At 36.0% G+C, this 12,193-nt stretch overlaps 1 protein-coding gene across 1 annotated transcript in view; it reads right to left on the bottom strand.

Annotated features, from left to right (window-relative positions):
- Positions 1-12,193, bottom strand: part of ADCY1 (adenylate cyclase 1) — a 177,159-nt gene that overhangs the window by 58,530 nt on the left and 106,436 nt on the right. The window contains exon 8 of the mRNA XM_031062174.1: positions 10,871-10,982. Within this exon, the coding sequence (XP_030918034.1) occupies positions 10,871-10,982 (112 nt within the window). The remainder of the gene's footprint in view (positions 1-10,870; positions 10,983-12,193) is intronic.

Genomic DNA, 12,193 nt, shown 5'->3' with positions numbered 1-12,193 from the left:
GTTTTGAAATCACTAGCCTGTTTGTTCCTTATCAGATATTATCTTCACTGTCCTGCTTTATTAATTAATATACAGTAATCTCTAGAAAAATTGTTGTTTTCTTTTTCTTGACATGTGAGGCACACTTCCAGGAAAGAGCCACAGTGCAGCTCTGAAAAAGCCATCTTTTTAAGGACTGATATGCAAATTGATAAAAAAACCCCATCACTGTCTTTGTTATATTTCCTCAGCAACTTCAAAAAAATCCTTCTCTTGTCAATATTTTTCACATTTGTGATGCTGATGAATTCATGTGTGATAGTTACTAATTCCAGTCACAACTGACACAAGCAATGTCTGTTTAGAAACAACAGGTAATTTGGTTTTATGGACATGATAAAAAGCATTAGAGATTGCCAGCACTGCATTAGGCAGGCAGCTTGCCCACCTGTGGTGCCTCAGGCACAACTGTCAGTCACAGGGTCAGGCAGTGTGTAGTGGAAGCCCAATGCAGAAAGCAGAGGACTTTGAAGTTACTAAGAGCTTTCTTCACACTTTCAGGAAAGCACTTCATAAAGCAGATTATTCTACCTATCTGTTATGTAAGACCAGGGAGGGGGGAGGGAGCTTCTTTGTTGCAAACACCTCTGAGGTTCAGTTGTTGTTGTAGTTCTTTATTTAATACATTTTGCCTAAAGAGTGAAGTCTGTCAACTCAGGCTGAAAAACTGAAAATTCAGAACATTACCTTCACATTTTTGTACCATACATGACAAATCTTCGATATACCCTGGATAAGAATATTTTTTAATAAAAAGGGAAAAGATTTTACAGTTTGTAAAAAAAGCTTATACGTAAATATATATACACTTATATATGTTGTCTCAAAGAAATTATAAAGAAGGTGTTAGACTTCTCTCAGCAAAACCCATAAGAATGACAGTCAGATGTTCTCTAGAACAAAGAGATTGTATTGAATAAGTGCAAAGTCTTTTAAAGAAGGATCTTTCTCACATGTCAGATTGCAACGATCCTTATTACCACTGCTGGAACTTTGTTTTTATTAATAGACTATCTGAGTAAGTCATTCTTATGTGAATGGATTCAAAATCAGGATCAATTTTTGTTGCTTGTAACTCTGTCTGGTAGGAGAAGAGTTTCTTTAAAGCTTTTATTTATTTTGGAGATGGCAGATTCTAATGCTGGAATGAATCCCTGGTCTTCCTTCTGTCATTGCAACAATCTATGTATTTGTATATAGTCAAGTGTCATCATGGTATGTGGTACCTCTAAGAGTGAGCCAAAGAGGAAGGTCAGATAGACTACAATTTAAAAACACAAGATTTTAAAAGGGTAAACATTGAACTCTGTCCTGTAACTCCATTGACTGCAGTGGAATTGTGCCAAGACTGAGTCTGATCCTGTGTAACTTAATTGCAATATGTTTAATGCTTATTATATTAATCCATTTTTTTGTCTGCAAGTCTGAAAGCAACCTGATCTGCAAGTATGCTTTTCAGACTTTTATTGTCCTAACCTCCTGGAATCACAATCTATGAGCAGACGTGACTTTAATTATTCATAAATTAGAAAGACTTTTTTTTGCCATTCTTAATAAAAACTAAGATTCAAAAAGTTTCTTTACCATATCCAGCCAATGTGGATTTGCTCATGCTTTGCAGAGTAAGAGAAAGGGTTAATAAGGCCTAAAAAGAGATGTATAAATAGTGTTTCCTGTTACCCCCAACTCAGACCCTACCAGACTGGCAATTCCTCATAATGCTATGGACTTCAGAAATAGAAACATTTTGTTTTGCTTAGCCTACATAAATGGGAGCAGGAGTTTGATCGCTACTTACAACGCTTAGTGATTGTAAAGTTAGTTAGTCTTAAAGAAAAAAAATTAAATAGGAAACCAAAGCCATGTTCATGTTCACCATTTAAATGAGGAAAAAAGGAGGAGATTTATTAGGCCTGGACTTACAGATGGCTTTATGGTTTCAGGGAAGGCTTTGACATCCTCACTATATGTTAGACTTTAGCTATGGTGAGATCTCTGGATATTGATTGGGCATAGCTGCAAATTAGTACAGGAGCAGCCCTACATGCAGCAGAAAAGTGGAATGAAATGTATACACTGGCAGCACAGGAAAACAGTTCTGGAGCTCAAAACCCCAGCATGCCTCTGTGGGGGGAAAAACATTGTCCTACTCCCTGAAAAAAATTTGCTTATTTTGCACTATTTTCTTCACATATTGAAGAGAATCACTATAGGGGGAAACCATTAAATGCAAATTTCTGATGGCTCAGTTTTCACTGAAGTAGAAAACTTGGGGCAAAATGGTGAGCTATGAGGGCTGAAGAAGGAACACAGATGAATCTTTTAGCTCTGATGTCAAGAACTTCATCACTGGGGCCAGGCAGCACCACAGAGAGGCATGGTCACCTTCCCTTACAGAAGTTCAATGAGACAAAAGGAATATCAGTGACCCTCAGGAAAGGAGCCTTCATGGAAGTATTTGTGGGATTTTTTCCCTTTGTATTTGTCTTCTCTATTTCTTTCTTCTTGGATTATCAGTCACCTTCATTCAGAAAGTGCTGTTCCAACAGCTTCCTTTGTTGGAGGAATCCTCTGAATTGTCTTTATCAGGTAGGCACAAGGGATCAAATTTTCAATCCATATTAATCAACACAGCTTTATGTGTTTCAGGGGAACTACATGCATTTATACCAGCTGTCCCTCTTATCCTCAGAGACTCAAGACATAACTCAATAATCCAGGCTAACCACATGACAGTTACAGACCTTTCTTAGTTACTACTGTATAAAATGACTACTAGGAGAAAATACTCAAAGCATATCTAAAACTCCCTGAAGACAAAAAAGAATGATGAAAAATGCATTCCTTATTTATCTCTCTTCACAAACCTAGAATTTCATTCTGCTTCCAAAGAGGTCTTGAGAGAGGACAAAATAGGATTCACCACTGTTACCACTGCATCTTATTTGTAATGTTATAGCATGTGCAGCATATTTAATATTTATAGCACTTTCTGCCAAAATGCTATTAATCTCATTAGAAAATTGGATTAGAAAGCTTTGAATCACTCTAGAAATTATCATTTACTACAGATGTGTGTGCACACGCAAAAGACTTGCAGAAAGGATTGTATCTTCTGCTACATCCTCTGAAGATGAAATTATGTCTGTATTCAATTCCATTACAGTTGTTTATTAGGTTGGAACAAAACTCATAAAAGCCTATATGTTAGCTATCATACAGTACAGATATATGCATCCATCAATACATGTGTGAAGATGTGCATGTATAACATGCAGACGCACAGTTCTGCAAGTTTACCTGTATCATCTTGCATATATACACAGCATATGGAATAAGGGCAAATTTTAATATTCATTCTCGGCAGTACTAGCCAGAGTGGCTCAGCCAGATACCAGTTTTGAGCTCCCCCCTTCCAAAAGATTTGAATAGAGGCTAGTAGAAATATCTGTGTGTTGATGACTATTTCTGGCATTACTACTCCACTCCTTCCTTTAAGCAGAGATATAGTGATTGTCTTACTGCTCCAAGTGCCTTTGGGACAACACAGTACAGTGTTTGGCTGTTATTGAAATAGTAAAGAACAAATCCCCCTCTTTCAATGTCTCAAAAGAAATGGCAATGAATCAGATGGTGTTAGTTGGAAGGCTATATAATGTAACAAAGCAATGCTGTACCAAGTTATTAAGTTCAGTGCATGATGACAGGAAGAGATTCTTTGTAAGTAATCACTTTACAGATTTTGTCATTTGCACTTTCTTAATGTATTTCATTCTCTTCTAAAGTGAAACATAAAAATATATTTCTATTTTTTTCCCACAGCTGTAACAGTTTTATGTATCAAAGAGCTTTAGAGAAAAACAAAACCGAAAGCATTCCATGGAAATTACAACCGAGTGAATGTCTTCTAGACTGTAGCAGTATTCTCAAAAGACACAGCTAGGTGCAGAAAAAGAGGAAAACATGGTTTAGATTGATATGAAAAACTCTTCAGAACTATATCTCAATACCCCTTTGAAACTTTTAGTTTAAAACTTTTTGCCCCTTTGTCCTACAGACCCTGATATAGTCCTTGCTGACTTTATATTAAGATCTCCCGGAAGCCTGCTTCTCCAGGCAATGCTCCCCGTCTTTCTTCACAGGAGGGATGTTCCAGCCCTCTGATCACTTTTATTACTGTCTTCTGGACTCAGTCTAAGAGATCCTGGTCTCTCTTGTGCTGAGAGCCCTGAGCTGGATGCAGTTTACTCATCTGCAGTTACCATCTGCAACTTTCATTAATTACAGACAATTTCAATTATCTTTTTTTTTTTTTTTGTCAGTAAAACAAAAGAGATCTAGCAGCATGGTTTCTCTGAGTAGCATCCAAATCTATTTTAATAATTATATTGAATGTGGTCCACAATGTGAGAGATTATTGAAGCCATCTTCTCACATAAACTTCATACTCAAATCCTAAGCATAATGAAGTGACAAGGACATTACCACCAGCTCTATATATGTTGCAGTGTGCAACTTATGAAAGTTGTCCAGCCTATTAGAAAATTCCATTGAACCCTGTAAATTACTACATACATATTTTACCATTTTTCCCTCAAGTTTTGAAGTGTATGTTTAAAAACTGAAACAACTATTTTAATAACCTTTTAATTAAATAAATCCTGCAAATAGTAGCTTTGTAACCAACATTAGTTCTTTTACATCTGCTAGTCCCAACATGAAAAGCCTTGAGGATGAGCTAACTGCAATACTCCATGGAGTTCAATTTAGCAGAGTAATGGAGACATACTTATTGCAATAAGGGTTAGTATAGACTTAAAAAGAAGAGTTTCTACAGTGGCAGAAAATATGGAAACAAATGCAGTATAGGAAGTATAGGAAGTGCCACAGAAAATTACTTGATATGCTCTGACTGGGGAAAGCTGGCCATCCCCAGGTGAGCATTTGTAAGCTTTTAATTTAGTAATGTGTTTGTGAAGTCATTAAAAATTATCTTCCATCATGGGGGCCACATTATACATGAACAAATGTAGAAGTATTCAGGACAGCTATAAAAAGGATGACATTAGTTTCAAATGCTTTCCCTCAATTTTATTGGCAATTATATATGCTGACCTAAAATGACCTAAATTTTGTTTACATTTTCATTCTTACAATAAATTCTTTCCTTACTCCACATGGAGTATAATTTTACAAAACTAGAATATTGAAATGTTTTTAGTTCTGGAGAGTGAAAACCTATGCAATAATCATATATATTAATTTACTTGGAAATGAAAAGGGATTTTACACATGCTTGTCTCCTTCCTAGGTTTTATTAAATATCCTTTCAGATTCTGTCTTTTGATGAAGATACATTCCAGGAGAAGCAAACCTAAACCAAATATGCTGAAAAATTAAGCTCTACATTTTAGGAAATGGTTACTTTTCCAGATTCCAGAAATACTTTTCTCTATGCTAACTGCACCACAGGTCAAAACAATAAGTGGCAGTACATATGCCCACACTTCAAGCACCTGAGGCCGATTGGAACAATCCAATACAGTCCTATACAAAGATGTAAATTTCGGATTTGCAGTATACAAACTCAGGAACAATTTGGTAATTTACTACAAGCATATAAATTATGAAAAGAATTGTGACAAAGAATTAGCATACCGAGTACAATATCCTCTTATCTAAAATAAACTGTAAAATAGGCAAGACCTAGTCTCTGGGATACTTGCCTATTTGTATGTTCCTACTGTATTTAAAGTGTGCAATGTTAATTTTTTCCCTTGAAAATTGTTCCTAGACACTTAGTTCGGCTTCACTCACACACACATCATTATTCCCTGATCCTATAGAGTTACAGGCATACTGATTGAGAACACTTTCCTTTAAGAAAGCTTTCTTCCTTAGGTCTCTCCAGGAGACATCTCCAGATGGCTGTCCAGAACTAGATTTAAACTTTTGTGGTGATCTGCCTCAGTGGGATCCTGTGTCTGTGCTGACTTTCAAGGGAAACTGAGGAGACAAGTCTCCTTAAAATTAGCATTTATAAATATCCTGCCCCCTGTTTCCCAGAAATTTTCACAAAGAAGTGTTACATGCTGTAAGTTTATACTTATGTTTTTCAGCACTAATTTTCCTATCTTAAACAGTCCATAAAACTTAGTTTATTTTGTACTTTAAAAATACATCATAATTATCTTAATATAAACTAAAAGCATTCTACAGATGCAATATAAACACTTTTTTAGAGTGATTACTTCTAGGAAAATCTAGTTGAATGCTCAGCAAAGAACTAACTGTTCTTGACACAGTTAAAAAACACACAAGCTGATTAAAAATATTATCTACTGATTCTTTTGCCTAAGGCTCAGAAACAATGTTTTTCAGTTCAGTATCTTTGAGCTTGAACTGGTAGCAAGAGACACTTCAGCAATGTTGAAATGGGCAAAGTAAAAATTGTTAAATGCTAAGGAGACAATCAGGGAAGGACACTAAATTAAAATGGAAAGAAATAAGAATAGATTCAGCCTGACAAAGCCTGGAGGTATACACAACTGTAAATGGAAAGAATAAGGAAGTGGTATCAGTCTACCTGATAGATGAGATACCAAAAGTAGCATGAAGAAATAAGAACTTTCATTCAGAATATCAAAACTCTCTTCTAGTGATGTCCTTTGAAAAGCACCTAAAATTCTTTTATCTTTGTCAGCTTGTAAATGAAAAGTCTTAGAATTCCCAAGATGCAGAAAGATGGATGCTGAAAGGGAAATATCTGAATCTCTAAAGAAAAATAATTAATTTTCCATGTAGATTAGATGGAGGAAGCATGTGAAAAAAATATACCAAAGAAAAAAGTAATTAAAGAAAATAGAAACTTCTCTAAAAATCAAACCTTTTTCATTCAAAATTCAGGATGCTGTAGAATTGCCTCCTCTTTTCTATTAAGATGACATATTACAAGTAAAATATTTGGGACATGTCTAAACTGCATCAAAACATAATAGAACTTTGACCATGACAGCACAATGCAAGTGATTATGTCTCATTAAAATTTGTCACTCGTATAAGTAAACTGAAGAATGACAAACTGAAAGCTAGCTATAGTATCAAAGGCTGATTGCAAGGCATCTGAAGACCTCATTGAAAGATCAGTTGCTTGAATCATTTATTCATAATATGTAATGCAGGATGACTATCAGAAGGGCCAAATCTGGGACTGCACAAAGCTACTCTTGTTTAATGGGAGGAAACCAAAAATCTTCAGAGTAACAGCCAGAGCTAGGTAAACTAAGCCTGAGCAGCAGATAAAATCCAATAGAAATCAATCCTTTCAAGTTGAACTATTCATGGGCCTTATGAGAAATTTCACCAACTCTGTGTTCAGGAAGATGCTTTGTTACTGTTATCTCCCAGAGAAATCCAAAATGCTTACCCAAAATGCTTGTATCAGAATGCCTAAAGACAGTCACGTTACAAAACTTCATTAACCAGACATACAAATGAACCCTGAGGCATTCGAAACAGTACCTTCCCTTGTGGATTCTCTGATGTCGGTCTTGGATGAAGTCACACTCCTGCAAGGATACTAATATAATGACACTAATTTTTGGTTATATTTTTGAGACTCACATTCCTTCAAAGTGATTGAAGTTGGCATTAGGACTCAAAAATCACTGAAGAGACCACAAATCCTACATGAAATATGATTACCTAAGACTATTTTTTTAAGAAACCAAACAGTGCTATTGTGAAAAAGAAAACAAAAAACCATGCCATCATTTTCAGGGAGCATCTGGACAATGCTCTTTATCATATGGTTTAGTTTTAGGTAGTACTGCAAGGAGCAGGGCTTTTGATTTGATGATCTCTATGGATCCCTGCCAACTCAAGATATTTTATGATTTTAAGTAATGCATTCAGATAATCTCTTCCCAAGCACTTAAAGACTCAGTGATTTGCAAGGTAAAATAATGCATGCAAGATAAGTGTTTAAAAAAACTTTCTCTAGAGGTGAATAGATATGAGAGGACATGATAAAAGTACAAATGAATTCTAGGAGGAAATAGTAAGATCAGGATTTTTTTCCCCTCTCTACTAACAGGCTGCTAAAGTACATTTTCAAAGGAATTGAACGACTTTGTATTGAAACCTAAGGTTCGCTTTCAGAACTCCCTATCATGAATTGTAACTATATCTGAAGCTATTATGATTAAAAAAAGAGAAAGGTAGCATTTCAAAGACAGCAAAACTATGTGCCTTTAAAAAAAACCCCCAAAATCCCAAAAACTACAAACCAAAAACCACCCAAAGAACTAGCACATGGAAAGAGATAAATAACTAATATAAAAAGCATAAAGCAGCTTCCAAATGCAAGAAAGACAAATTTTAGCAGAACTATACTGTCAAAAAGCAAAGACTCACTATTTCTACAATGTGTCCATGTGTCAAAATGTCAAAATTCATCTTGAGGCTCCCAGCAAATATATGCTGTCTTATTATACTTTCCACAGTGGTAAGGGGGATTCTTTTAAAATTCTTTATATTTTTAAGAAAGACAAATTGTTTCAAGAAAGATAGTCATAAACTGCACCTTCCAGATGGCATTGCTTCCCAAGGAATACCAGCGCACAAACAGCAGCACACAACAGGCACACTCACAGATTGCATTTTAGTAATCACAGGGACCCTACCTATCACTGTTACATTCTTCTTTAAAGTCTCTGCAATTTCCTCCTTAATCATTCTGAATACTCAAGCACAGCACAGTTTTAAAATCAGTCTAGTGCTCTCTTTTGACCTAATAACAAATACCTAGAAGCTGCTTTAACCAAGAGATCAGAATCCTTCTGAAAACCTGTATTTCTCAGCACATTTCTCTGACTGCACAAGACACAATTACAAGTCTCTCTTAATCACATCACAAGCTGATAAGGAAAACTTGTATGTCTGTTCTTAACCACACCTCAGTGAAGCACAGTCTAAACTACAAGTACTCCTAAGTAGCAAATCTTCCTCACATAGCTGAAACAAACTGTGAGATTTTTTCCTGTAGATTTGAACAAGAATCCTTGCAGGCTGAACAGAAAAACTAAGGCTTTTTTGCTCTTCTACAATCTCCAAACTGCTTCTTCCATGACCAACAACCGACCTTGCACCAAAGGCTGGCATCTGCCTGGCACCTGCCTTCTGACACCTTCACTGGCAGCACACGGCCACGGCTAAGGGAGCAACCATGCTAAGACATTTCCCTGGCTTCAGGGCCATGATACATCTTAGGCTTATGTATTTCTGTGTGCACACATGTGATCTTGTATTATATTACAGTACTTCCCTTTTGTTAAATGGCTCTCTATTTCATGGCTATAAAGATTCCACAAACAACAGCATGGTAAGTTTTAAAAGACCTTATTAGATGCTTGGTTGACATATAATTAAAATGCAATCAAAGTAAGAAGGATATTTGAACTTAAACCATCTAAACTCTTGCAAATGACTATCTGAATGGAAGTTCATGTTTATTTCTAAGGCAATATCTACTAAGTACTCTGGGCTGAGGACCTGTGCTCTCTGTGACATGCTGCCAGTAGTTGCATTAATGAATTGGTTACAAAAATTCATGCCTAAACCCCCTAGAATTCCATTGCATCTCTACTAAGCATCTAAGTTAATCTTCTGCTTTTCTTGGAAAAAAGGGAACACACAAGTTTTTTCTATTATGACTTGAACATCCGGTGCAAATCAGAACATAGCACTCCATCAAAGGATAACCCACTTAACTAAGAATAAGACCCTTAGCTAAGGGTCTTTCTCAACCCTAGGACCTTGTGGAGCAGAAGGTTCTTTCTCCTTGGGGTTCTTGAGAGCTGTTTATCAAGAGGGAGGTTTAGATGCAAAATGTCCACATGCTTTAGATCTATCATGTGAAAGACTGCATCAAGGAGAAGTGAGTTTGGACTGAAAAAATGTGGATGCTATTTATGTCGAGGACCTAAACAAATATTTTTTTTAGGCTGCTTCATGGAGTCTGAAGACAAAACAGCTAGACAGTACAGGAGTATAATTTATGTAGAAGAGTAACTTCTCAAAAATGAAGGTTTAAGGACAGCTGGCAAATAAGATAGATTTGATGAAGTTCTGATTTGTTCAGGGGAAGACATATTTTCAACATCTTGTTAAATGTAATTTGAAACAAGATGTGTGACTTTTTCTGGCACAGCAATTTCTCTCATTTCCCATCCAATGGTTCTTGTCAAATCAGGCTGCTTGGAGTTATAGGCAAGGAACATTTCTCTCATTTTCTCTTCCTTGGGGAATCTAGCACAATATAAGTGCAACAACAAAAACATAGGCATCAATTTATTATATCTATCCTATTTTGCCTACAATAACCTCTCTGAAAAGCTACCATCATTTTTGTCTCAAGGAATGCTCCCTGTGAAGAATGAATTTTACTCTCTAGCTTCCTATTATCACAGAAAGTTTTATGCCATACTGCCAATATTCATACTTTCCATTGTTCTGATTTTTTTTGGATGAAGGATAAAATTGTAAATATTGAAAAAATTTCTCTGTTTTGTACAAACAAAACCAATGAAGAGCACTGATGGACTGCATGAAGGGGGAAGAAAAGTATATTTAAAAATAGCACTTACATTTCTTTCCTAAACCATTAAAAGAGATTGTTTTTTCTCTATAATATTAAAAAAAGATTGAAGCTTTAGAAATTCATGACATGTGGGGCCAAATCAGTATATTACAGATTTCTAACATGTATAACTCATGAATCATTTTTCAGAAGGAAATGTAAATTAAATTGAAATAACAGGGTGGTACTTACTGTAGCTAATTCATCAAATTTTCCAAAAAGTTCATTCAGCAGCTTCACCAGCTCTTGGGCAGTACACTGTGATGCCAAACTAGTGAACCCCACAATGTCTGCAAATAAAATACTGTAAAGAAGCAAAGAGACATGGATAAATCAGTAGAGATCTTCACATTCTTGCTACTCTCTTTCACAGCACAAATGTAACCCACAGCACAAACTCCTGAAATATTATCAACAAAGTGCTAATTGTAAAAAAAAAAAAGGAAAATATTCAGAAAAATAGGCATTAGTCTGGTGCTGTCAACTGTTTTAGAGAACTCTCAGACACTTTCAATTGCTCCATACCTACCTGGCAGATGAGGCAAAGCACCTCATTCATAGAGTGCCCAATGAATACTCTAGGAAGATGGTGAGCAATTTATTCTCTTTGCAGCTAGGATCTCCTCAGCTAAATTGGTTTCAGAGACTGTTTTATGTTGCTAGAGTTCCATAGCCAAACAGATAAACTTTGAATGAGGTTTACTATGTACTGAAAGACAGGGGTTAATAACTTCAGTGGAGTAGCTCTGTGATATGGCCCTGTGGTCTGTGATGATGCAGTAACTTCCTGTGAGGAGCTAGAATCCACAATGTCAAGCCAATATTCTCTGCACTGTGCTGCCTGGCTCAGGTAAGTGTCCAGCTTTATCCAGTATTAGCAAGGTTTTAATGCCCAACAGTTTAATCTGCTTTAACAATCCCTGCTAGTCAGTGTTCATCAAGTGAGATATTTGAAATAAGTGCAGGTACCATTGTGACTGAGAGAATAAATCACAAAATGTGTAATTACAAAATGTGTAAATCACAAAACTCAAGAGAGTATGGAGCTGTGATCCTTTCAAATCTTTAGATTTCTTCTGTTGGTAGAAGCAAAGGATCAGCTGCAGGAGCACACTGCATTTATCTCCAACATCCAGACTAGAAATGTCAAACAATTTATGAAAGCACTAATAAACCACCTCATAATATATAGCCTAGGTATAATTGATGTAGTGTAAAACTTAATTTGCTAACTGTATGTTGAATTAAACATTATGTACTCCTGTTCACCTCAGCAAAACTTCAGCCTTAAGATAAAAAAGCAATACTAGAACAGCAGGCCTAATAAGTCTACTGTTTTCCATTCTTCCTAAGCAAGTGTCAACACTCCTAATATGTTACAAAAGATGGCAAATACAACTGCTGACTCCACCCTACTTCTATAGTTTAATTTAAACCAATAGTTTAAATCCCTTGTCCACCACAGCAGGTAAGTAGCATGTCCCAGCACAAAACCAACTCATCCAAAGTGCAATG

The sequence above is a fragment of the Geospiza fortis genome, unplaced genomic scaffold, assembly GCF_000277835.1.
Source record: "Geospiza fortis unplaced genomic scaffold, GeoFor_1.0 scaffold108, whole genome shotgun sequence".
Taxonomy (NCBI): domain Eukaryota; kingdom Metazoa; phylum Chordata; class Aves; order Passeriformes; family Thraupidae; genus Geospiza; species Geospiza fortis.
Note: the sequence above shows the minus strand (reverse complement) of the source record. Positions and strands in the feature narration are given on the sequence as shown.